General features: G+C 42.8%; 1 protein-coding gene across 1 annotated transcript in view; it reads right to left on the reverse strand.

The window, feature by feature from the left end:
* Positions 1-842: 842 nt before the first annotated feature.
* Positions 843-27,390, reverse strand: part of LOC124712547 (cuticle protein CP14.6-like) — a 36,336-nt gene continuing 9,788 nt past the window's right edge. Inside the window, exons 2-3 of the mRNA XM_047242855.1 lie at positions 19,531-19,646; positions 843-1,297 (exon numbers count right to left, since the gene is read on the reverse strand). Of these exons, the coding sequence (XP_047098811.1) occupies positions 1,036-1,297; positions 19,531-19,646 (378 nt within the window). The 3' untranslated portion in view covers positions 843-1,035. The remainder of the gene's footprint in view (positions 1,298-19,530; positions 19,647-27,390) is intronic.

Below are 27,390 nucleotides of genomic sequence, written 5' to 3' on the forward strand. Positions count from 1 at the left end.
ATGTTGGGCAGTCGCTATAGTAGGTCCGTCTACAGCGTCACGTCTGTCTTTCCAGTTCTCAGCACACCGCGAATACATAAAGATGCATAGTAAACAGTCTACCATGCCAAGCAAAAGTGCCTGCCGTGACATTTCGCCGGATTTTATGCAGCCCATCTAACATAACTGCCACGCATTTCCTTTTTCATAACAATTCTCGGCAGCACACTGCAGGGGCAATGAAGACGCCCCAATAGCATTTACGATGGGTAGTGTTTGATCACAGGCCGGATTTGTTTCTCCTGTGAGTTGCATCTCCGCTCACATGAACAGTTAGCTATGAAGACGGGGTTTTGGCACAGACAAGGAGCTGCACACCAGCGCAGAAAATTGTCGGAAATTTCTACCCTATGGCGAGGGTACTGGAACGTTGGTACTGTGCTATGACAAATGTCTAAGTCGGAATGGCCACTGCGTGGAGAAGTAGCTGGGAGGTGAAGTCAACTATCGCGAATAAAACCGATCGGACCCTAATAAACGAATGACCCTCGTAAATAGAGGCACATCATTGTAGTAAGAATGCCGGCCGGTGTGGCCGTGTGGTTCTACGCGCTTCAGTCTGGAACCGCGTGACCGCTACGGTCGCAGATTCGAATGCTGCCTCTGGCATGGATGTGTGTGATGTCCTTAGGTTATTTAGGTTTAAGTAGTTCTAAGTTCTAGGGGACTGATGACCACAGATGTTAAGTCCCATAGTGGTCAGAGCCATTTGAACCATTTTTTTTTTAGTAAGAATGTAAACATAATTCATTCACTTCTACGTACGATAACTTCAATAAGTTATATTGATGAAGAGTATACCGTTGGTTCAAATTCCCATTTAATCTGTGAGACCGTGACATATGCGGATCTTAGCTGCCAGGAATTAACAGCAACATTCCAGCTACAAGTGGTAAGTGTTAAGCACTTGCTTGACGATTTTAAGCTGTTAGTTCAGAAACTTGTGTTGAGATATTATACATTTGAATGATCGTGAGGTAAGCAGTGGCAGTCCAGTTAGCCGACAAGTGTAAGTCCAGCGTTGCTTCCAAGAAATGCGGAGGATCGTAGCAGCGACTGCTGCGGTGCGGGGCGCACCGTGACGGGACCGCTGCCGAAAGAGACTTTGGGCCGGTAGCCGTTCTCGTCGGCCTCGTAGATGACGCTGTAGGTGGCGCCTCCAGCATCCGGCGGCTGCCACGAGAAGCTGCCCCGCAGGCGCGCGCCGTCGCCCTCCGTGCCGAACTGCTCCTGCCGGATGCCGTTGCTCGTCTCGTACCTGCGCAAGCATTTCACCCACCAATCATTACTGCAGAGGGCGGAGTGCGAAGATATCTACAGAGCAAGATGATCTTGAGTATGTGTGGGAGTGTGGCTCCAAAACGATAGGGACAATTAAGACCAGAGCTGGTAAATGTATGAATTAGTACCATCAAACGCTTGCTGTGGGGTTAAGACCAAGAACTGGTATTAAAATTCAGTGTTTAAAAATACATGTGCAGGGTGTCCCCAACTAACGTTACTAATGCTCACCTAGTCAGCCACTAGCTACGTTCGCGATTTAGACTGATATGAATAGCTTCGTGAAGTAGTTTTCAACTGCAAAAATAAAAAAACCACGTGAAATCTATGTACTTGTACGTTTATCTAGAGTATCGTTAAGAAATCAGTAAAAGAAAGGCTTCTGTTTATGAAAAATCTGTCTTTATAAAAAAAGAAATAACCTTTCACACAGTTAAGGCTCTTACACTACCATTGTTCTCTTAAATAGTTTTTGGAATTTACTTAAAATATAAAGAAATCTACTTCACCAAAGTTCACGAATACGTTCTGAGATCAAATAATGATGAATTAAGTTAAATATAAAGAAAAATAAACAATGATTTTCAATAAAAAATAACAGTAGGTGCATGGACGAATCATCTAAATCAACGAAAAATATCCTAGTCTAAATCATGGAATTTATTTTCAGTCATCACAGTCAAGACCTACATGTTTATATATAAAAATAGCCACATTCTTACTATTTTTTGTTTCTCTTCATAAAAGTTCCCTATTTCGCTGTCATTGTCATCATCAGATATTTCTGTTTCATTGTCACAGCACTTGTCTGCCACTTAAAAATAAACTGATGTATTCGATGAGTCAGTCTTCACTAGCTAATGCCAATTTAAAATTTCATCATTGTTCTGACACTGCTCCATTCTGTCTGAAACAGTCAAAAATGATTTATGATAACAAGTAAGCGTTTATAGCTTTGTGCGGTATGTTTCCACCTCAACTGGTACGTATCTACGGAAATAACGGTCGCTGCTTAGAACACAGCTGCACAGTGTAGAAGCACAGCCAGTACAAGATTGCATAAAATCGAAGTCGCAATGTTGCAATGGGAATCGTAAATAAAAGAGTGACACGTACAGTAATAAATTACCCCAAAAAAGCAGTTAAAGGTTAATTAAAAATATATGTACTACAAGAGCCCATAAACTATGTGATCTAAAGTATCCTGACACCTGGCTGAAAATGACATACAAGTTCGTGGCGCCCTCTATCGGTGATGCTGAAGTCCATAAGGTGTAGGCCCACCCTTACCCTTGATGACAGCTTCCACTCTCGCAGGCGTATGTTCAGTCACGTGCTGGAAGGTTACCTGAGGAATAGCATCCCATTCTTCATGGCGTGCTGCACTGAGGAGAGGTATCGATGTGGGTCGATGTGGCCTAGCGGGAAGTCGACGTTCCATAACATCCCAAAGGTGTCCTATAGGATTCAGGTCAGGACTCTGCACGCCAGTCCATTACAGGTATGTTATTGTCGTGTAACCACTCCACCACAGGCGGTGCATTATGAACAGGTGCTCGATGGCGTTGAAAGATGCAGTCGCCATCCCCGAATTGCTCTTCAACAGTGGGAAGCAAGAAGGTGGTTAAACATCAATGTAGGCCTGTACTGTGATAGTGCAAGAAGGGGTGAAAGCCCCCTCTATATAAGCACGACCACACCATAACACCACCGCCTCCGAATTATACTGTTGGCACTACTCACGTGGGCAGATGTCGTTCACCGGGCATTCACCCTACGCACACGCTGCCATCAGATGGCCATATTGTGTACCGTGATTCGTTACTCCACACAACGTTTTCCACTGTTCAGTTCAGCCAATGTCTAAGCTCCTTACACCAAGCGAGTCGTCGTTTGGCATTTACCGGCGTGATGTGTGGCTTATGAGCAACCTCTCGACCATGAAATCCAAGTTTTCTCACCACCCGCCTAACTGTCATATTACCTGCTGTGGATCTTGATGCAGTTTGGAATTCCTGTGTGATGGTCTGGATTGATGTCTCCCTATTACACTTTAAAACCCTCTTCAACTGATGGCGGTCTGTCAGTCAATAGACGAGGTCGGCCTGCACCCTTTTGTGCTGTACGTGTCCCTTCAGAATTCAGTCAGGTTGTAACTGCAGTTCCAAGAGAAGCTAATACACGACAAGGTAAGTAGTACCTATTGTCGTTTGCTTTGCCAAAACGAATGGTCCATAAATCCTAGTCTTTGTTATCACTAGCAAACCGTTCTGTTTCAGGGTGTTTCTCTTACCTTGTTGCATCAGATGACTCTTGCCGCCTGATATATGGCAATTGTGACGGTTCGCAAAACTACATGTACGCAATGTGGCCTGTCTAAGCTTAGGAGGTTATCTAACAGTATTTTAGTGGTCAGCACACACACAGTTATAGACAATGTATTCATCCTTCTCCGGGTAATATAATACCAGGATGCGATACGCCGTCAGCGTGAAAAGGAATACGCACCTTCCAGCGACCTTCTGAATGCCCCAAGCTTATTCGTCAGATGTAGATGGCCGTCCAGGACTTTCCTTGTCAAGCATACTACCTATTTTCCGGAATTTGTTGACATGAGGCCGGATTTTGGTTCTTCTTTCTTTCTCTCTTTTCTCTATCTTCGACTGTGCAGCCCACTCACCTCTTAGAATGTTTCATTACCAAGTTCCTAGTAATCAATGGCTCTCATTTCCACTACAGAGAGACGTATGGATGCATAGATTACAATAATTCTTTCATGAATCGTTAGTTTTGGGTCACCTTTTAAAGGGTGCTCTATTTATCTTGGCCACTGTGAATAACTCTTTGTCCAGACGCAAAATAAAAAAACGTCTCTAGCAAATGTTATTTACCTAACCGCGGCACATTAGGCAGCATGATTGTTTTACTTATAGCGTCGTTCATTACGAGGATGTGAACAGCAGTTCGTCTTTTTTAAATGGCGCCAGATATTTTTGTTCGGCAATCCGCTTTCTCTCCTCAAGAACTGTTGAAATGTATGTTGTAATGTACTATCCCCATAAACCATAAACAAGACATTACTAAAAACGTGACACAAAACTGATTTCGAGCGTCCCGCACTAGCACAGTACAGGTACCCGCCGTACCGCAACTCATCCACTTGCTGGAGATAACAGTAAACGAATGGAAACACGAGCAAGCGCACACTAGTCATTCAGTGGACTATCTTCTATTGAAGGTATGTGCGAGTACAATGCACAACAGTGTTCAGACTCAAGAGTCATTATTAAGTGCTGATAATATATACCTTAACAATTTAAGGGCGCCAGAAAATACGGGAAAGGTCAAAATTACATTGAGACGTGACCTGTTTTCTATACATGGTGTAAGAAAAATACATGGCCAAACTTTCAGGAAATATTCCGATATGTCGCGAAGTTGTCTGCAAGGTAGACAACACATCATACTTCCCAGGGTTAGAAGTTGCCCACTAGGCAGGTTACAAATTTTCACCGAAAAGTACGAGAGTTGGAACTTTAATAGTGGCAACTATTTACTTACAGCTCTTACAAAATAGATATGTGTTTCAAAGTTTTACTGACCTTCAAAGTAGTCACCAGCATTGTGTATAGCCCGTTTCCAGCGATGTGGAAGTCGTAGGATACTCTTAGCAGTGCCAGTTGTGCTGACAGTTCGAGCGGCGCGGTCTATTGCCCGACGAATTTGTAGCAGTTCTGAAGTGAATGCCATGAAGTGTTTCCTTCAGTTTAACAATCGAGTTTCACTTACGATGGCTTAAGTTGAGGGAGTGCACTAGGTGTATGTCACTTAGCAGCCCCGTCAGTCAAATCAGTAACAGCTTGCACTGTACATGTTTGAGTATTGTCCTGCAAAATAATAGTAAAGTCCTGCAGAAAGTGTCTCCATGCTGTTCGTATTTGGAACACAACCTACAACCAGCTTAGAGACAGAAGTGCTGACACTTTCTGCAGGACCTGACCATCATTTTGCAGGACAATGCTCAAACACGTACAGTGCAAACAGTTACTGATTTGTTTGACTGATGGGGCTGCTGATTGCAATACACCTACTGCACCACCCTGACTTAAGCCCTCGTGAGTGCAACTCTATTGCTAAACTGAAGGAAACCCTTCACGGCATTCGCTTCAGGACTGCTACAAATTCGTCGGGCAAAACGCCGCGCTGCTCGAACTGTCAACACAACTGGCACTATTAAGACTATCCTACGACTTCCACATCGCTGGCAGCGGGTTATACACTATGCTGGTGACTGCTTTGAAGGCCATTACGGCTTTTAATCTATCTTGTACGAGCTGTAAATAAATATTTTCCACTATTAAAGTTCCATCCATTGTACACTCCTGGAAATTGAAATAAGAACACCGTGAATTCACTGTCCCAGGAAGGGGAAACTTTATTGACACATTCCTGGGGTCAGATACATCACATGATCACACTGACAGAACCACAGGCACATAGACACAGGCAACAGAGCATGCACAATGTCGGCACTAGTACAGTGTATATCCACCTTTCGCAGCAATGCAGGCTGCTATTCTCCCATGGAGACGATCGTAGAGATGCTGGATGTAGTCCTGTGGAACGGCTTGCCATGCCATTTCCACCTGGCGCCTCAGTTGGACCAGCGTTCGTGCTGGACGTGCAGACCGCGTGAGACGACGCTTCATCCAGTCCCAAACATGCTCAATAGAGGACAGATCCGGAGATCTTGCTGGCCAGGGTAGTTGACTTACACCTTCTAGAGCACGTTGGGTGGCACGGGATACATGCGGACGTGCATTGTCCTGTTGGAACAGCACGTTCCCTTGCCGGTCTAGGAATGGTAGAACGATGGGTTCGATGACGGTTTGGATGTACCGTGCACTATTCAGCGTCCCCTCGACGATCACCAGTGGTGTACGGCCAGTGTAGGAGATCGCTCCCCACACCATGATGCCGGGTGTTGGCCCTGTGTGCTTCGGTCGTATGCAGTCCTGATTGTGGCGCTCACCTGCACGGCGCCAAACTCGCATACGACCATCATTGGCACCAAGGCAGAAGCGACTCTCATCACTGAAGACGACACGTCTCCATTCGTCCCTCCATTCACGCCTGTCGCGACACCACTGGAGGCGGGCTGCACGATGTTGGGGCGTGAGCGGAAGACGGCCTAACGGTGTGCGGGACCGTAGCCCATCTTCATGGAGACGGTTGCGAATGGTCCTCGCCGATACCCCAGGAGCAACAGTGTCCCTAATTTGCTGGGAAGTGGCGGTGCAGTCCCCTACGGCACTGCGTAGGATCCTACGGTCTTGGCGTGCATCCGTGCGTCGCTGCGGTCCGGTCCCAGGTCTACGGGCACGTGCACCTTCCGCCGACCACTGGCGACAACATCGATGTACTGTGGAGACCTCACGCCCCACGTGTTGAGCAATTCGGCGGTACGTCCACCCGGCCTCCCGCATGCCCACTATACGCCCTCGCTCAAAGTCCGTCAACTGCACATACGGTTCACGTCCACGCTGTCGCGGCATGCTACCAGTGTTAAAGACTGAGATGGAGCTCCGTATGCCACGGCAAACTGGCTGACACTGACGGCGGCGGTGCACAAATGCTGCGCAGCTAGCGCCATTCGACGGCCAACACCGCGGTTCCTGGTGTGTCCGCTGTGCCGTGCGTGTGATCATTGCTTGTACAGCCCTCTCACAGTGTCCGGAGCAAGTATGGTGGGTCTGACACACCGGTGTCAATGTGTTCTTTTTTCCATTTCCAGGAGTGTAGATTAGCTGTTTTTCCAGAGGGCGGTCGTAGCAACGCCACCAGGGCTCGCGGGTCTCAGGAACCTACTTGCTTCCGCAACACACGTGACCGAAACTAGATCCCAAGAGATTCTGATGCGGTACAGTATGTAGACTGCCACAAGGCCGTCCATCGGCATTTCACTACGAGCTAGGACTCGACGTCCAGCCACATTTCCGCCCCAACGAGCCGCCACCGGCACGGATAACGCCCTGATTCGCCACGACGCAGAAGACAGATCTGTCATCGTGGTTGTGAATGTCGTAAAACTTTGCTTAAATTACTCTTGTAGTACATACACTGTAAACTGTTCCACGGGAACTTGAACTCTCTGGATAGACAGACGAACTTTTTCGTGGAATTCCGTGCATAATAGAAGAACTGAAAGTGTAATTCAACTGTGCTTCAAGCCAGTCTCAATGAGGCATGCTATTTTCATTCTGTGAGGCCAGTTTGTTTGTTTCCAAAATACGGCCTTCAGCTAATGACTTTCATCGTGTCAGTCTTGTATTATTATTCGTCGGAGTAGACGGACAGTGGTTTCTGGTTTTCTTAACAAACTTTTCGAAGAATCTATGACATTGTCACCTACGACGGATTCTTCACGTCTCTCACATGTAAAAAACGAGAATATGTCATGTGCACATGATCCCGAAAGGTTGTCTCCAAGTTAACGTCAGTTTCTTGAACTGAGCATATTAATTATCTGCTTTTGAACGAAACGTCATCGTGAACAGCGTATTTGCTGTACGGTGAGGATTGACACATTGACGAATGAACCATTCGTTATGGCTACCTTCGCATAATATTATGCAAAAAGTCTCTCATTAAACCCAAAGGAATTCAATCCACATGTAAAGGCTGTTAGTGGTACGAAAGTTAATGTTCGGACAGTCTTGGATGAAACAGGAACTAAAATTGAAGGTAACAAAGCAAAAGCGGAACTGTTAAACTCAGTTTCTAAATGCTCCCTTTACAAAGCCAAATATATCAGTATTGTCACAAATTAATGGTCACATCACTTCAAATATGAGTGGTATGGATATCAGGGTCAGTGACATTGAAAAACAGTTGATCGCTTCAAAACTGAACAAAGGTCTAGGGCCTGACACTCACTGTCAGACTCCAAACCGAATTCGCTGCTCATTTATCTCCTTCTTTAGCCATAATATACCGAACATCCCTAGAACCAAAAACAGGGCCAGATTGTTAGAAGAGAGCACCGGTGACACCTGTCTGCAAGTGTGATACGGAAGTGGCCCACAAGAACCGCCCAGTATCCATGACAACTATTGATCTTAAAATATTAGAAAATATTTTGAGGTCAAATGTAATGAAGTACCTCAAACAGAATAAGATCATTCTTGCTAACCAGCATGGGTTCCGAAAATAATGATCTTCTGGAGACCATGTTGCACTTATCTCACATGACATCCCGAAAGCCATAAATCAAGGCTGTCGCAGATATGTAAGTTTTTTTTCCCACAAAGTACGAGGGCTAATTCGGAAAGTAAGGAACGATAGGTCGCGAAATGGAAACCACAGTGAAAATCAAAACTGTTTTATATGCGACAGCTACTTATCTCCATAGTCGCCGATTTGACTTAGACGTTTGTCGTAGCGTTGTACCAACTTTCCAATATCCTCGATATAGAAGGCAGCCGCTAGTGCTTTCCACCAATTCTCTACGCTGGCCTACAGCTCGTTGTCTGTGCCCAAATGTTGTCTCCATAGCCAGCGGTTCATGTGAGCAGAGATGAAACTCAGAGGGAGACAATGACGGGCTGTTTTGTGGGTACTCAAACATTTGCAATTGAAAACGATACAGGAACTTCTTCGTTGCCGCTGCAGAATGCGGCTGAGAATTGTCTTGAAGAAGAAAACGCACGAGAGTTATGTAATGTTGGTTGCACAGCTTCAGGCGAAATTTCTCACCAGACCCACGTCCTCGGAGGGAGACACGTATCTCTATGTGCTTCCTGTGTGCTCGGAAATAAAAAGAACGACGTAACGCGATCGACGGGCATACTAGAGACACTGCCCAACACACCTGTGCAAAACATCGGTGTTTCACAGTGGTTTCCATTTCGCGACCGATCGTTCCTTACTTTCCGAATAACCCTCGTATTTGGATCACTAGTATATCTATACTTATTTTTGATACTACGAGTATTTGGTGTATCAAATGAAATTTGTGACTGGATTCAGAATTTCTTAGTCGGGAGAATGCAACATGTTATGTTCGATAGGGAGCCGTTGACAGGTGTATAACTTGTTTCAGGGGGATTGGAACACTTACTGTTCGTGTTGTACGACTTTAAATATATCGTCAGAATATTCGCTGATAATGCGGATGTCTATAATGAAGTACTTTTTGAGAAAAACTGAACAAATATTGCCGGCCGGTGTGGCCGAGCGGTTCTAGGCGCTTCTGTCTATAACCGCGCGACCGCTACGGTCGGAGGTTCGAATCCTGCCTCGGTGATGGATGTGTGTGATGCCCTTAGGTTAGGTTAGGATTAAATAGTTCTAAGTTCTAGGGCACTGATGACCTCAGATGTTAAGTCCCATAGTGCTCAGAACCATCTGAACAATATGAACAAATATTGAGTCGGATCTTGAAAAGATATCAAATTGGTGCGAAGATTGGCAGCTTGTTTTAAATGTTCAGAAAATGAAGTAACATTGCATTCTATGACTATAATGTATACGAGTCACAACTAGAATCGATCAACTCTTACAATTAATGGTAGATAAATGTTTTGGTTTAGTGGTAAAATGCGAGGGCGTTCAATAAATAATACATTTTTGTCTGATTTTATTCAGGATTGCAATACGTCATATTATTCCCCACTCTTCTGGTTACACAATGCTGTTTTTCACCATAATGCGACGGCCTTGCGCCACCTTACTGGAAGGCTCATGGTACCGCTCTACTGATCGACCTAGAGTCCAAAGTTTTGCTGCGCCAATAACCTCCTCAGCACTCACATACTAGTTCCTGTGGGGTGCGTCCTTCATTGCACAGCTGGTCCTTAGTTGCCATTTATGGTCTTCTGTTAGGCGGCGAGGTACCCAGCGAGCAAACGCCTTTTGAGTATCCCAAGTGGTGGACGAGTGTGGCAATACTAGCAACAGAGGCGTCCAATTGTGCAGCGAGGTGCTTGATTGTGATCCGTCCACCACTTCGATTGAGAGTGTCCGCACGTTCGAACACTGCAGAAGTCACAGCTATGCGCGACCAACGGGCACGAGGGAGATGGACAGGTTTGAACGACCTCGTTGCGTTGCTGACGACTCACGGTGCTTTGGTTCACTGTCAGGTGTCTGTAGAGATTCTGCAAGCGCCTATGAATATCCGCATTGGTCTGATTTTGCACCAAAAAAATTAAGTGACTGCTCTCTGCTCGGAACGCACCTGCCTTACACACGCCATTTTGAAGGCTATGTATAGAGCCGCCAGCTATCGGTACTTCGTGAAACTATAGAGGCTGAAGCGGGAATATTTCAATATGTCCCACAGCAAATTCCGCATTTTTTTCAGTTGAAACTGTTAGAGAAAAAAAAGTGTTGCATTACTTACTGAACGCCCCTCGTACTACGGAATGCAATGGGTCTATAAAGGAGATTGATTACAAAACATTTCTGCGACGCGTATTAGAAAATGTATGGGACACATACCAAATGGAATCAACGAGAGACGTTGAACGTATGCGAAGGAAACATGTTTTTTGACCCGTGGGAGTGTGTCATGAAGATGCTGAAAAAACTTGTGCAAGTCTTGAACATAGACGTAAAGTATCTCTAGAAACCGTAGTTACAAAATTTCATGGACCAGCCCTAAGAGAAAAATGTAGGAAGACAAGATTAGATAAATTACAGCGCCCACAGATGATTTCAAGGAATCATTCTTACAGAGTTCCATATGTTTAAGCAACGGAACGGGAAGAGCCGTAATAGCTAGTAAAATGCCAAGTACCCTTCTACCATGCACTGGACAGTGGCTTGTGGGGTGTCGACTATATATGTGTGTGTCTCGGAAACGCTGTGTGGCACAATCATGTACTATGACTTTGCGAATTTCGCCACAGAAGTACACTTTGCTCAAAACGAAAACGAAAACAGGATACCTTGTGTTGCACATAGTTTAATTTACATCCAAATCAACGCTGCTTAATCAGCAACACAGATATAATGTTTAGCAACGCATAAATATTTTTCCTTATAATGTAAAGCAAAAAAGATAAAAAAAAGAACTGTGTGACGAGATGCCCGATTTGAAAGAAAAAAAAAAGGTGAGGGACCTGACGTTTTAGTCAGATAGTGGACACTGGACTAGTTCTTTGAGATCAACTGTTCATATCTCCGGGTGTCCATCCAGACTACGGTTTACGTACTACTTCCCTAAGTTGATTAAAGAAGATGTCCGGATGGTTCGTTTGAAAGAACGCGACCGATTTCTTTCCCTATACTTCACTAACCAGAGTTTCTTCTCCGTTTCTAATTACCTTGTCGTCCAATGGGAGTTAACCCCTAATTTTTCTTTTTAAAAACGAGAACACACTTGAGCGAGTATTCATTTTTATTATTCTCAAATGGCTCTCAAAATTGATGTAGGGTTATTTTAAGGTATAGCGTAAGTCTGGTTTTTGCAAGAGGTCTAAAGATGATTCGTAACGAGCACTCACTGTTTTTCACGTCAGCCTAGCATTTTTTTCTATTCACATAATTATGTTTCACGCTGCACCCAAGTCGTAATTGGATGCGAGTTAATGACGAATCCATTAGCGTGTTGCGATCTTTGCGGCTAGTGTTTACTCAACAGCTGTACGAATGTGGGTCGCGGTGCGAAAGGTCGCACTGCTGCAGCCGACCACCTGGTCGTGCCAGTCCTCCAGCGACTGCGAAGTAACGTACGAGTCACTAAACACGGAACTCACGTACGAGTAATGGTAATCACGTAAACGTTTAATGAAAGTCTAAAAGTATTCTTGACACGCAGTTATGTCGAAAATTTACGTTCTGAGGTCGTGTTTGCGTAAAATACAGTTTAAATCATAACCAGCCACTATTAACCCCAGCAAGACCAATGCATATCGCTTATCGCGCTATACGAGAAGGTTAGGGGGCGAGAGGGATATCTTGAGCCCATACAAAAAATTTCAAAATTCGTTAATTATTGTTGACTCAAGAAATATTGATGTGTAAATAAGGTCCTGAACTTGAAAATATTGAATACGACATTCACTGGGAAGAGTAGCATCTAATACGAAGACTTAAATTTTTGGATTAAGTTTAACTGGAGAATTTAAAACATTTCTAGAATGTGGTAGGAGGATTCATTAAGTACAAGATTTTTCAAAATTTTAAAATATAAAAAAACTAACTAGATTACCATGTTTCCAAAAGGTGTTCATAAAATAGCCCCATCCGTCCCTTTGGTATTACGAAGGTTAATGATGTTTAAACCACATGCCATGTTGGCTGACTTTCGTTGCGGTGGAAGTTGCTTGTGCTGGTGGTGATAAATAGCAAGAAACGATTTAAAGAATAGAACTTCCATCTTGAGTCAGCAGTCTGACTGATTTGGTGCGGCCCGCTGCGAATTCTTCTCCGACACCAACCTCTTCATCTCAGAACATTACTTGCACCCTACGTCCTCAATTACTTGCTATAGGAATTCCAGGCTCTGTCAGCCCCTATAGTTTTCACCCTCTACAGTTCCCTCTAGCACTATGGTGGCTATTCCCTGTTATCTTATGACCTATAACCCTGTCCCTTCAACTTTTCAGTGTTTTCTATACTTTCCTCGCTTCGCCGATCCGATGGAGAACCTCCTCATCCATTACATCCACCTGACTTTCAGCATTCTTCTGTAGGACCGCATCTCAAACCTTTACGTTCTCTTCTTTTCAGGTTTTCCATTATCCATGATCAGGCTTCCTTTTGGTTTCTCTTGGCCTGTGCTGGTTCGCTTTTTATATCCTTCTTGCTTCGTCCGTCATGTGTTATTTTCCTTCAAGGTAGCAGAATTTCCTAAGTTTCTCGCTACGTGACTATCAATTTTGATGTTAATTTTCTCACTGCTCTCATTTTTGCTGCTTCTCATTACTTACGTCCTTCTCGGTGTACACGAAATTCGTATTCCGTACTCAGTAGATTGTTTCTTCTACTAAACAGATCCTGTCATTCTTCTTCGTTTCCTTCTTCACTTTCACTGAGAATAGAAATGTCAGCCGGAAATTTTATCATAAATATTTTTTTCTGCCTGGATTTGAATCGCACTCTTGAACCTTCCTTTCATTTCAGTCATTGCTTCTTCGATGTATAGATTCAACAGTAGAGGCATCCCTGCCTTACATCATTTTCAAACCGAGATCTTCAGTCTTCGTCCAGTCTTATTGTTGTTGTTGTTGTTGTTGTCTTCAGTCCTGAGACTGGTTTGATGCAGCTCTCCATGCTACTCTATCCTGTGCAAGCTTTTTCATCTCCCAGTACCTACTGCAGCCTACATCCTTCTGAATCTGCTTAGTGTATTCATCGCTTGGTCTCGCTCTACGATTTTTACCCTCCACGCTGCCCTCCAATACTAAATTGGTGATCCCTCGATGTCTCAGAACATGTCCTACCAACCTATCCCTTCTTCTAGTCAAGTTGTGCCACAAGCTCCTCTTCTCCCCAATTCTGTTAAATACTTCCTCATTAGTTATGTGATCTACCCATCTAATCTTCAGCATTCTTCTGTAGCACCACATTTCGAAAGTTTCTCCTCTCTTCTTGTCTAAACTATTTATCGTCCATGTTTCACTTGCATATATGGCTATGGACAAATACTTTCAGAAACGACTTCCTGACTTTTAAATCTATACTCGATGTTGACAAATATTTCTTCTTCAGAAACGCTTTCCTTGCCATTGCCAGTCTACATTTTATATCCTCTCTACTTCGACCATCATCAGTTATTGTGCTCCCCAAATGGCAAAACTCTTTTACTACTTTAAGTGTCTCATTTCCTATTCTAATTCCCCCAGCATCACCCGACTTAATTCGACTACATTCCATTATCCACGTTTTGCTTTTGTTGATGTTCATCTTATACCCTCCTGTAAAGACACTGTCCATTCCGTTCAACTGCTCTTCCAAGTCCTTTGCTGTCTCTGACAGAATTACAATGTCATCGGCGAACCTCAAAGTTTTTATTTCTTCTCCATGGATTTTGGTACCTACTCCGAACTTTTCTTTTGTTTCCTTTATTGCTTGCTCAATACACAGATTGAATAACATCGGGGATAGGCTACAACCCTGTCTCACTCCCTTCCCAACCATTGCTTCCTTTTCATACCCCTCGACTCTTATAATTGCCATCTGCTTTCTGTACAAATTGTAAATAGCCTTTCGCTCCCTGTATTTTGCCCCTGCCACCTTCAGAATATGAAAGAGAGTATTCCAATCAACATTGTCAAAAGCTTTCTCTAAGTCTACAAATGCTAGAAACGTAGGTTTGCCTTTCCTTAATCTTTCATCGAAGATAAGTCGTAGGGTCATTATTGCCTCACGTCTTCCATCATTTCTACGGAATCCATACTGATCTTCCCCGATGTCGGCTTCTATCAGTTTTTCCATTCGTCTGTAAAGAATTCGCGTTAGTATTTTGCAGCTGTGACTTATTAAACTGATAGTTCGGTAATTTTCACATGTGTCAACACGCGCTTTCTTTGGGATTGGAATTATTATATTCTTCTTGAAGTCTGAGGGTATTTCGCCTGTCTCATACATCTTGCTCACCAGATGGTAGAGTTTTGTCAGGACTGGCTCTCCCAAGGCTGTCAGTAGTTCTAATGGAAAGTTGTCTACTCCGGGGCCTTGTTTCGACTCAGCTCTTTCAGTGCTCTGTCAAACTCTTGACGCAGTTTCATATCTCCCATTTCATCGTCATCTACATTGTCTTCAATTTCGATAATATTGCCCTCAAGTACATCGCCCTTGTGTAGACCCTCTATATACTCCTTCCACCTTTCTGCTTTCCCATCTTTGTTTAGAACTCGGTTTCCATCTCAGCTCTTGATATTCATGCAAAGGTCTCTTTAATTTTCCTGTAGGCAGTATCTATCTTACCCCTAGTGAGATAAGCCTGTACATCCTTACATTTGTCCTCTAGCCATCCCTGCTTAGCCATTTTGCACTTCTTTTCGATCTCATTTTTGAGACGTTTGTATTCCTTTTTGCCTGCTTCATTTACTGCATTTTTATATTTTCTCCTTTCATCAATAAAATTCAATATTTCTTCTGTTGCCCATGGGTTTCTACTAGCCCTCGTCTTTTTACCTATTTGCTGCCTTCACTATTTCATCCCTCAAAGGTAACCATTCTTCTTCTACTGTATTTCTTTCCCCCATTCCTGTCAATTGTTCCCTTATGCTCTCCCTGAAACTCTGTACAACCTCTGGTTCTTTCAGTTTATCCAGGTCCCATCTCCTTAAATTCCCACCTTTTTGCAGTTTCTTCAGTTTTAATCTACAGGTCATAACCAATAGATTGTGGTCAGAGTCCACATCTGCCCCTGGAAATGTCTTACAATATAAAACCTGGTTCCTAAATCTCTGTCTTACCATTATGTAATCTATCTGATACCTTTTAGTATCTCCAGGGTTCTTCCATGCATACAACTTTCTTTCAAGATTCTAAAAGCAAGTGTTAGCTATGAATAAGTTATGCTCTGCGCAAAATTCTACCAAGCGGCTTCCTCTATCATTTCTTAGCCCCAATCCATATTCACCTACTATGTTTCCTTCTCTCCCTTTTGCTACTCTTGAATTCCAGTCACCCATGACTATTAAATTTTTGTCTCCCTTCACTACCTGAATAATATCTTTTATCTCATCATACATTTCATCAATTTCTTCGTCAACTGCAGAGCTAGTTGGCACATAAACTTGTTCTTCTGTAGTAGGCGTGGGCTTCGTGTCTATCTTGGCCACAATAATGCGTTCACTATGCTGTTTGTAGTAGCTTACCTGTACTCCTATTTTTTATTCATTATTAAACCTACTCCTACGTTACCCCTATTTGATTTTGTATTTATAACTCTGTATTCACCTGACCAAAAGTCTTGTTTCTCCTGCCATCGAACTTCACTAATTCCCACTGTATCTAACTTTAACCTATTTTTAAATTCTCTAACCTACCTGCCCGATTAAGGGATCTGACATTCCACGCTCCGCTTTCTCCTGATAACAACGCCCTCTTGAGTAGTCCCCGCCCGGAGATCCGAATGGGGGACTATTTTACCTCCGGAATATTTTACCCAAGAGGACGCCATCATCATTTAATCATACAGTAAAGCTGCATGCCCTCGGGAAAAATTACCGCTGTAATTTCCCCTTGCTCTCAGCCGTTCACAGTACCAGAACAGCAAGGCCATTTTGGTTAGTGTTACAAGGCCAGATCAATCAATCATCCAGACTGTTGCCCCTGCAACTACTGAAAAGGCTGCTGCCCCTCTTCAGGTACCACACGTTTGTCTGGCCTCTCAACAGATACCCCTCCGTTGTGGTTGCACCTACGGTACGGCTATCTGTATCGTTGAGGCACGCAAATTTCTTGCACGTATTTTACACTGTCTAATATCGTCTAGGGCCACCGCGAGCACGCAGAAGTGCCGCAACACGACTTGGCATGGCCTCGACTAATGTCTGAAGTACTGCTGGAGGAAATTGACACAATGAATCTTTCAGGGCTGTCTATAAATCTGTAAGTGTACGGGGGGCAGAGATCTTTTCTGAAAAGCACGTTGCAAGGCATCCCACATATGCTCAATGATGTTCTTTTCTGGGGAGTATGGAGGCCAGCGCAAGTGTTTAAAGTGTGGGATGTCGCATTGTCCTGCTGGAAATCCTCAAGTCCGTCGGAATGCATAATGGACATGAATGAATGCAGGTGATCAGACACCATGCTTACGTACATGTCACATGTAAGAGTCGTATCTAGACTTATCAGGGGTCCCACATCACTCTATCTGCACACGCCCCACGTCGCTACAGAGCCTCCACCAGCTTGAACAGTCCCCTGCTGGCATGCAGGTTCCATGAATTCATGAGGTTGTCTCCATACCCATACTAGTCCATCCAACCGATAAATCTTGAAACGAGACTCTTCCGTCCAGGCAACATCTTTCCAGTCACCAACAGTCCAATGTCGATGTTGACGGGTCGCGGCGAGGCGTAAAGCTTCGTGTGGTGCAGTCCGCAAGGGCACACGAGTGGACCTTCGGCTCCGAAAGCCCATATCGACTATGTTTGTTGAATGTTTCCCACGCTGACACTTATTGATGGCGCAACGTTGAAATATGCAGCAATCTGCGGAATGGTTGCACTTCTGTTACGCTGAACGATTCTCTTTAGTCGGCATTGTTCCCATTCTTGCAGGATCTTTTTCTAGCCTCAGCGATGTCGGAGATTTGATGTTTTACCGGATTCCTAATGTCCACGGTACACTCGTGAAATTGTTGTACGGGAAAATCCCCAATTCATCGCTACCAATCCAGTATCTAATTTCGGAATCTCTGTCTGCCAATTATGTAATCTAGCTGAAATCTTCCAGCGTCTCCAGGTATTTTCCAAGCATACCTCCCCCTCTTTTGTTTCTTGAACACAGTATTCGCTATTACCATCTGAAATTTATTGCAGAAGTTAATTAGTCTTTCTCTTCTCTGATTCGTACTGCCAAGCACATATTAACCCGTAACTTTGTTCCTTCCCATACAATTGCGGTTCAGTCGCTATTATCATTAGGTTTTCATTTGACATCTGTCATCTGACCCGTTTAGTATCCTTATATACTTTTCCTACCTATTCATCTTCTGCTTGCGACCTTAGCAGGTATAACTAAGCTATCGCAGTCCGCGTTGATTTGCTGTCGAATGTGATGAGAACAACTTTCCACTGAACTGTTCACAGTAACTCATTTTCTGTTGTACTTTCTTAATCGTAAAGAATCCACCTCATGTTATACCACTTTCTGCTGCTGAAAACTCCTACATTACTGTAATTTGAGCCAACAATGCACTAAAACTAAATAGATAATTTTCTAAGAAAAGAACTGAATTAGTTTTATTTTACTTACATTGAAAATCGTATCTTATTTTATGACTTCCTTTCAAATATCCATGTTACTACAGAAAACTGATCTAGATTCAACACTTTTTTGAAAACGCATATTAACACGGAACTTTACGTACAATGACAGTGACTTACAAAAGCAAGCCAGCACTAAAGTATTTGCCTGTCAGGGAGGTTACATTATTTACGTGAATGTTAAAACAGATTGTCTCAGGAAAACGGGAGTAGGATTCGTTACGAATAGGAAACTCATGGTAGTGACTGAGGTGTTGTGAACAATTCAGTGACAAATATATTCTCATCAGAATTGGCAGGAAACCAACGCCAAGAACAATAATTTGTACTTGAACAACAGTTAGGGTATACATTTCAGCGTCAAAAACATACGATGAAGAATTAGAGTCTGTGAGGGCATTGAATAGCTAACTCAGTTAGGAAAAGGAGATGAAAATCTAATAATCGTGGGGGTTGGAACACTGTAGGTGGGAAAGCAAAAAAGATTGCATCAAGGGAGAATATTGGCCCGGTAGTAGAGATGAGAGAGGAGAAAGATTAGATTAGTTTTGTAGTACGAGGGTGAAGACAAAGGAAAAAGAAAAGAAATACAGAGTATATATTATAGCCATTCGGAATAAAAGAGACGACACCTCCTTGAGTTCTGTGATAAATCTGAGCTAGTGGTGATAAATATACTGCTCAAAATAAAAGAAAATAAGATTTACCTAGGAAAGACAGATACGGGAGGATACAGGCTGAATAACATCGTGGCGAGACATAGGTTCAAAAATCAGAAAGGAGTAAGAAATCCAGGAGGTTGCTGGTTCCATGGAACAATGGTAAATTGTATAATGGTTAAGGAGTTGGACTCGCATTCTGTAGGTGCGAGAATCACATCTCTAACGCACCATTTTCATTTTCATTTTCTTCCAACAGAACAGAACCGGTATATCTGTCAAACGTGAGTCTATACTCTGTCCCCAATGATAAAGTAACCTTGTCTTCGATGGGGAGTTTAACCACACTTGGTTTTCTCGACATCTGTAACGCCGGAGAAATGTTTCCTCACAACATAGTCTCTGCACCAGTGTCCCGTATTTTATTTTAAGGTCTATGTACAGTGTGATTAGTTGAGAGACTGTCATTATTTCTCTACTTTTACTATACTGAGCACAGTCTCCATGTTTAATGAGAAATCATAGGAAACGTTTTATTTAAATGTATTAGCATTAAGTGTGACAGCGTGTGTGTTAATCATAATACATTAGTGACATACTTCCAGTGCCATGGGTCAATTCCATTGAAGTCATTCTCCAGTAGACTTGTAGCGTCTCCCGGGCTAAACTGCGGTGCTGCTAGAACAGCGTTCAGGAACACAGCAACCAAGAAAATCTGAAAAATATGTACAACATAAAAGATAACTGCATTTGAAACACTAGACTGCTCTCTAACACAACCACTAAGAACGTACATACCAAATGTACAAGCACAATCATAGTCACCCTTACTCGCGGGTGCACATTCACATAAAATCTAGTTTTTTCGTGACAACGACACAAATTTGGCAAATGAGTGACAGTGTGACCCAGTGCTAATTTTTTTTTCTTGTTCAGTTTTAGTGGTGTAACAAGTTACTAAAATACACTGACATAATTTGTACTTACGTTAGCATGGTTACTTTTGTGATTTATCTCGATAAGAAATGGAATTCTACAACCGAATGTCCATCTGTAAATTTCAAAGGAGCACCATATTTTGTTCAGAACGTTTTTTGTGGGTGTATGTGTCAAAGAGCTGTAACAAATCGAGGTCTAACACAAAGCAAATCAACACCGCAAACATAGTTCACTTTGTGTGCAACGTTAATTGATTCTATCGTTCTCAAAAGTGAAGCTTTTGACTGGAAATAATGTTTTTGTCCTTTGCAACAATAACAAATAATTCATAATGGCCTGCAAGACTTTCGAACAGTAATTCTTTATCATATGAAACTGTTCTTCAGAATGCAGGAACGTGACGAGATTTCCTTTTCAGTCTCTTTATGTTCGTAGTTATAGCGACAGCAGAAGAAGAACTCGTCTATGTGGGGCAACCAGTCAGTCATACCGGAAAAGTTCAACATAATTTGGCTTTATGTACAAATTTATTTATTTATTAACTGGGCGAAAAGTTAATCTTCATAGGAAATATCATGGCAAGAAGACCTCTGTATCTTACTGAATCGTTTGGTGCACAATCATCTGATAAATTTATACGCTTGGTTCAAAACTTATCTGCATGACTCATCACTACCTATTACCGAAATGCGCCTTCATGGGTATTATCAAGGGGTACCAAACTGAAAATTACGTTCATGTTATCGCATTTCGTGATCCACGCAGGAATATGAAAAGGAAAATGGATGGAGCTTAAACAATAAGAACTCAGCGGTATCATAGTTGACAAGGGCACAACTAACGCAGACGTGAAGTTTAATGTGTAGAAAAGGAGAAGCATATTTTATCACCGTACCAGCGTCTCTAAGACGTTAAATTAGGTGAGCATATCTCTTGAACTGAAAAGTAGGCTGCAATTTTTTTCGCTCTTTACAAGATATTTCACAATCCCTGTTACAGGTTTCTAGGGTTTGTAGAGAGGACATAGTAGGTAAAGCGTTAATGAAGACTCATATCTGGGACGTATCGATTATATACGAAATGAGTTTGAAAATGGGATCCCCTGTTTCACTTAAGGCACACTGAGAAGATGATACCATCGTCAGTCTTCGCCGTAATTATAAAATCGCATGCCATTTTTTCCGAATACAACAATGGCTTAAAAACTGGTATGTTCTCCACTAGGAGCGTGGACTATGGTGTTCCGTGGAGGCGCCGCATTGTTGACTTTGAAGAGGAAATCCTTCGTCACGCAGTAGAGAACCCGACGAAGAGTGCACCTGTAGAACTCAAAGGGCAGAGCACATTGTCTCCGCTGTGTGCGTGCGCTGAAGCGGGAGATACGAAAATAGTCCAATCTTTAAACTTATTTTACATCCAAATGAAACATTTTCGGAAATGATTTCCTTATCAAAACTTTACCTAGTCCCTTCTACAAACTCTAGAAGCCTTTAAAAGGAAATGTGAATCACCGTATGTATGAAACTTCACATATATGTAAGTTGTGCTCTACAGCTAAGTGGATTACGAAATGGTGTAAGATTTGTTTTCATATTATCCTGAAAGGCTGTTGAACTCGCATTCTCACGCCTCCACCTCCACTATTCGCTCTTCCACCACTGCTCCTGAGTGAGTTACTGGATGAAACACTATATTCGTCCTGGCTAATAAGGTCAAATTACCCCCTGGTCTTGAGTATATAGTTGCACCGAGGCTGCCCTGTGTACATGAACCTCGTCGGCTCTCGCGAGAAAACAATTTATCAAAAAGGGAAACCAGATGCTGGGCTATCCCATACGTCAGAAGAAAACAAAAGAACACCTACTTGCACATACCGTAAGAGATTTAATACAATTCATTATACCACTGTACGAAGCAAGCGCCAAGTGATGGAGAGATTTCTCCTATAAAGCTACTATTGTTCAAATGTTCAGATGTGTGTGAAATCTTATGGGACTTAACTGCTAAGGTCATCAGTCCCTAAGCTTACACACTACTTAACCTAAATTATCCTATGGACAAACACACACACCCATGCCCGAGGGAGGACTCGAACCTCCGCCGGGAAGCTACTATTAAGGGCTGTCTCTCCTCCAACATGTTATCGAAGTAGAGATTCCATTACCCTCACAACTGCACGCAGGTAGCATTTGAAGAGAATTACATGTTTTTGATACGAAAGTTCATTAGCAAAAAGTTGTGCACCTAAGACATGCCTTTCCAAACTGCTATCGCGTGGTACTTCAAGCAGACAGCGAGGTCAAAATCGATCGACAAGTAGACACCGTGTAGGACGACAAATCCACATTATTTAGAAGCGCAGATGAAACTATTTAAATGACTCAAGAATCTGTCTAAACATAAAAAACCTTTACCGCAGCTGATGACACTAGTAAGAGTTGAGAAATGGTCTACAGCGATATAGTGCAGCTTAGTATGTGTTCCTTGGCTCAGTTGTATGATATATGACGTAACTTGTTATTCTGTTACAAAGTCGAAATACATTTGGATGATTACCATTTTCAGGTTGGTTTGTATAATAGAAAACAAAATTTAATTAAAGACAATACGGATTTAAAAATAGGAATTGTATGACACTTGATATAGACCTTAAAATTCATAGAATGAAACTAAATTTGTAAGAAAAATAAGAAATAAACGAATTAAGTACGACATTATAACTAACCAAGGAGTTGAACAAGCTTGAGTCTTTCACAAGTCTGTTGAATGTATTATACAGGATTATTCAGCTGCCCATGTCACTGGGTTTCGTGCAGCCCGCAACACCTTCAACTTGTAACCTCTTCAGCTACCCGCATGCAAGATTTTCATGTTATGTTTTTCGCTAAGCGGAAAGCTGTACCGAGAAAAATTGAACAGGCCTTTTTTGTAGGAAACATAATGTAATTAAATTTTATGCTGGAGGCCAAGGGTTTCCAGTTAATCAAGAAAAATGCGTTTGAAGGTTACTTTTGTACGTTTTCCTTGAATAATTCGAAAACTACGGCTTCTAGCGAAAACGCATCCCAGGATGACAAAAACGTCTTATTCATTTTCTTCTGTATGACTAATAGTTCACACGTAGCAAACGATGAATATGAAAATCTTGCACATGGGTATTAGAACGCATTACAGGTTGCATGAAAGCCAGTAGTAGGGGCAACTGAATCACCGTGTATAGCGTGTGTCAGGAGCAACGGTCAACATTCAGAGGTGTGACAAGCTATTACTTGGAGCAATAAATTTCATATGGACATATGCCATATTCTGAATTCAATGTAAACTGATATTTATTTTCTGTGTTATTCAGTACATTCTCAGGTTTAAACCAGCACACATATACAACAGTAAGTAAACGTTAAAGCATGCGTTTCACGAAGTATCGGTTGGATAATACGTATATTAACAAGTAAATCCGTCTCCAAACGTTATCGTTGATGTCACATTACACATGCAGCATGGTTCGCAATAGATGTTCGAATATTTCACCGTAAACTTCAATATATTTGTGTAGTTGTGGGAGACGATGTTGTGTCGCTTGTGTCGCTTGTCTGAGTGCCTCTGCAGCTTCCATAAGGACGACAGAAGAGCCCTAGTAGATAGTGTCGGAAGTTCCATGCGGCTTTTCGCGGATGATGCTGTAGTATACAGAGAAGTTGCAGCATTAGAAAATTGTAGCGAAATGCAGGAAGATCTGCAGCGGATAGGCACTTGGTGCAGGGAGTGGCAACTGACCCTTAACATAGACAAATGTAATGTATTGCGAATACATAGAAAGAAGGATCCTTTATTGTATGATTATATGATAGCGGAACAAACACTGGTAGCAGTTACTTCTGTAAAATATCTGGGGGTATGCGTGCGGAACGATTTGAAGTGGAATGATCATATAAAATTAATTGTTGGTAAGGCGGGTACCAGGTTGAGATTCATTGGGAGAGTGCTTAGAAAATGTAGTCCGTCAACAAAGGAGGTGGCTTACAAAACACTCGTTCGACCTATACTTGAGTATTGCTCATCAGTGTGGGATCCGTACCAGATCGGTCTGACGGAGGAGATAGAGAAGATCGAAAGAAGAGCGGCGCGTTTCGTCACAGGGCTATTTTGTAACCGTGATAGCGTTACGGAGATGTTTAATAAACTCAAGTGGCAGACTCTGCAAGAGAGGCGCTCTGCATCGCGGTGTAGCTTGCTCGCCAGGTTTCGAGAGGGTGCGTTTCTGGATGAGGTATCGAATATATTGCTTCCCCCTACTTATACCTCCCGAGGAGATCACGAATGTAAAATTAGAGAGATTAGAGCGCGCACAGAGGCAGTCGTTCTTCCCGCGAACCATACGCGACTGGAACAGGAAAGGGAGGTAATGACAGTGGCACGTAAAGTGCCCTCCGCCACACACCGTTGGGTGGCTTGCGGAGTATAAATGTAGATGTAGATATAGACCAAGCAGTTCATGTCGCGTATTGTCCGCTCGTTTGTACTCCTCAGCCTTCATCCAATGCCATAAACAAAAATCTAATGGCGTAAGGTATCGCACTCTTGATGGCCAGTTAATTGTATTACCATGACCAACGCAGCGATTAGGATAAGAGCGGCTGAGATATTCCACAGCATGTCTCGTAAAACGTGGACAAGCTTCGGAAAAAAAAGCCCGTTCTGTCCAGTCATTCGCCCTTCTAAAATGGAACTTGGAAACTGGTTTCCACTGTAGCCCACTGGTTTTCCTGCGACAGTCAACGATTATTACGTGTGATGTTGATTGCAAACCGTGTAAAAGTGGCTTCAGCAGCGAATGGTAGTAATAGAAGCAAATGACGAGTTTCATTTAATCAGTCACATAAGTCAAGTCTTGTGAAATTGTCGTCAGTGTGAAGACTGTGGAGATGAAGTGTGTGAAATGGCTACTAGTTTTCTGCAAGTAATATTCGCCATGCCCGTGTTTGTTGGACATTGGTTAGTGCGGAAAGCTGCCGTGGACTGGCGATAGGACTAGGCTGCACCATTTCAACAATATGTTGCAGTTGCTGAACAGGTCGTTGAACTACACGTTCAAAAGAAAAATGGGACATTGGAAGAATACCTGTTTTACATACTTTGTTGAAAACTGTGGCAAACAATCTATCAGGAAATCGACGATTCGGAAGGCACCGATGGTATTCTTCTATAGCTGGAGGAGCACTACTTTCGCAGAAGCCGTAAACATACACCATACCTGCATATTCTTCATTAATGTAAATCCCGGGGACTCGGTGTTTGTGTTGTCCACATCATTTCATCGTCATCATTCGCGACATTGTATACATTGGACTGTGTAGAAATTGTACTGTGTAAAAAATTGGGACTTTGTATGTGCGCTGATGACTGCGCAGTTGAGCGCCCCACAAACCCAACATCAGCATCATCATTAGTGTATATGTGTGGCACTGTAGCAAGCGCGTTTACAAACACGGCTAATCGATGGTTCTGTCGCATTCACTCTTAGTCCTTCGCACTAATTCACTAGCAACACACCAGTTCCCGTTTATCGCGAGCAGTAAGCAGCGATAAGCCGAATCCGGGTTCGAGTGCAGGTCCTGCACAAATTTCCATTGTCGTCATTCAAGTTTACAGCTGATGGCCATCCATATTTGGAATGGCGAATACGTTCATGCAATATTCCGCTGTCACTTTCTACAATTTTCGATGAAACTGAACAAAGAGTATCGAGACTTTATATATTACTGAAAAGTAAACTCAAGCTGCATGCCTGAATCGATTTTTCAATTTAAAACTCGCTTTTGTTGAATTTTTAAAGGAAAAACGAGTGCAGGAACGAAAATTAGAACACCCAGAATGGATTGCTGACCTTGCATTTTAAGTGTGCTTGGCTGCACACTGCCGACAGCAGGACACTGCAAGCGGATAAACAACTTATTTCTGATTTGCTGGGGATGCATTTAAAGAGAAAATCGCATTATAGCAAGGACACATTCTGACAGAGTCCAGTCCCTAAGCTCAATGTTATTAAAGAAATCGCGATGTTTGAATAATTCATTGTGGCCTTGCAAAAATTATAAGTTTAACTCAATACACGTTTTGAGGGCACTGTCAATCTCACAGCTGTTTTAGAGATCGTATGCCGTTTCAGTAGAAATGTAGCTGACTGATCAGGACTTGTACATTTCTTTCTTCAGAGTTTCCATGTTTCCATAACGAGGTTGCAAAAGTGCTAAATTATTTCGATCAACATACACGAATGTGTGAGAAAGATTTGTTTTTATAAAAAATTATAGGTCTTCAGCGGGCCAAAAATGGTTGTATAACACTGAAACATTGTTTTGTTTTTCGTCTATGTTGTTGAGGAATGTGAAATATAAAACCAAATCCTCCACAGTACTGGTGCATTGAAATTTCAAATCTACGCGTTTCACCCTCGTCATCGTCAGAAAGCGTGGCGTAGTGTTGGAGGAAAATGTGCCAGATAGGTTGAGTTGCATGGCACTCGTGCCAATGCCTGGCCCTTGGGCCGAATTTTTGGTCGCACCTGAGTTAAAGGACAGTGGATTAAGAAACAAAGACATAAGCAATGACCTTAAAATATTTGTAATAAGAGAGAAAACCGACACATATAACCATAAATGGAAGAAACATGCCAAACAGGAGCAGGATGGCAGACACACTAGAAATTTCTGCAATATATACCCTACAGTTGTTAGGAACATAGGTGAGCGCAGGAAGCGATGGAGCTAAGAAGTTGAAACCAGAACAGCTTCCTCGAACCTAATCCATGAAAGCAGATGTAGATTTTATGCGTAAGAAAATTTTACACTGCACTGACATTGCACTGAAACGATGGTTGTTTGTGAGAGGCTTGTGTAAAAAGGGCAAACGTCTGTGAACTTGTATCGGAAATCGCCAGTGGCAGAAATACTGCTTACCGAGATTGCAGTTTATCGTTTCGCGATACTGGTGTTCACGTTAATCAGCATCCCACAACTGTAATGCGAATACGGACTGGATGGTTTAAGGAGGGCCACAATCAAAGCCTTGCAGGCTCTAGCCCCACGCGACTAGCGCGCGAGAGGTCAGACTTTTTGCTCATGCGTACAGCCAACTCACTTCGAGTTAGGATGTGGCTTGTTCTCAGCGAAAAATATGCGCTCAAAACTCAGACGTTGCCTGTGGATATCGCATCACAGAGGCACAATCCCTTTGACTCTTCAGAGATGTCACTAAATCCGCCCAAACATGTAAACAACCATGACTGAGCAGCGCCTATTAGACGGAGGGTGTCTGACAGTCGATCATCTCCAGTCATTCCATCAGGAAGAAGGTACACGGCTCGTGGTGTCTGTAGTTCAACCGTGCCTAGACGGTCGATACCGCTGCTCGATCGCGTCCTCATTGTTACGTTGTGCCAGGAAGGGCTCTCAACAAGGGAAGTGTTCAGACTTCATGGAGTGAACCAAAGTTATGTTGATCGGACATGGAGGAGATACAGA

The sequence above is a fragment of the Schistocerca piceifrons genome, chromosome 8 (genome assembly GCF_021461385.2).
Source record: "Schistocerca piceifrons isolate TAMUIC-IGC-003096 chromosome 8, iqSchPice1.1, whole genome shotgun sequence".
In the NCBI taxonomy this organism is placed as follows: Eukaryota; Metazoa; Arthropoda; class Insecta; order Orthoptera; family Acrididae; genus Schistocerca; species Schistocerca piceifrons.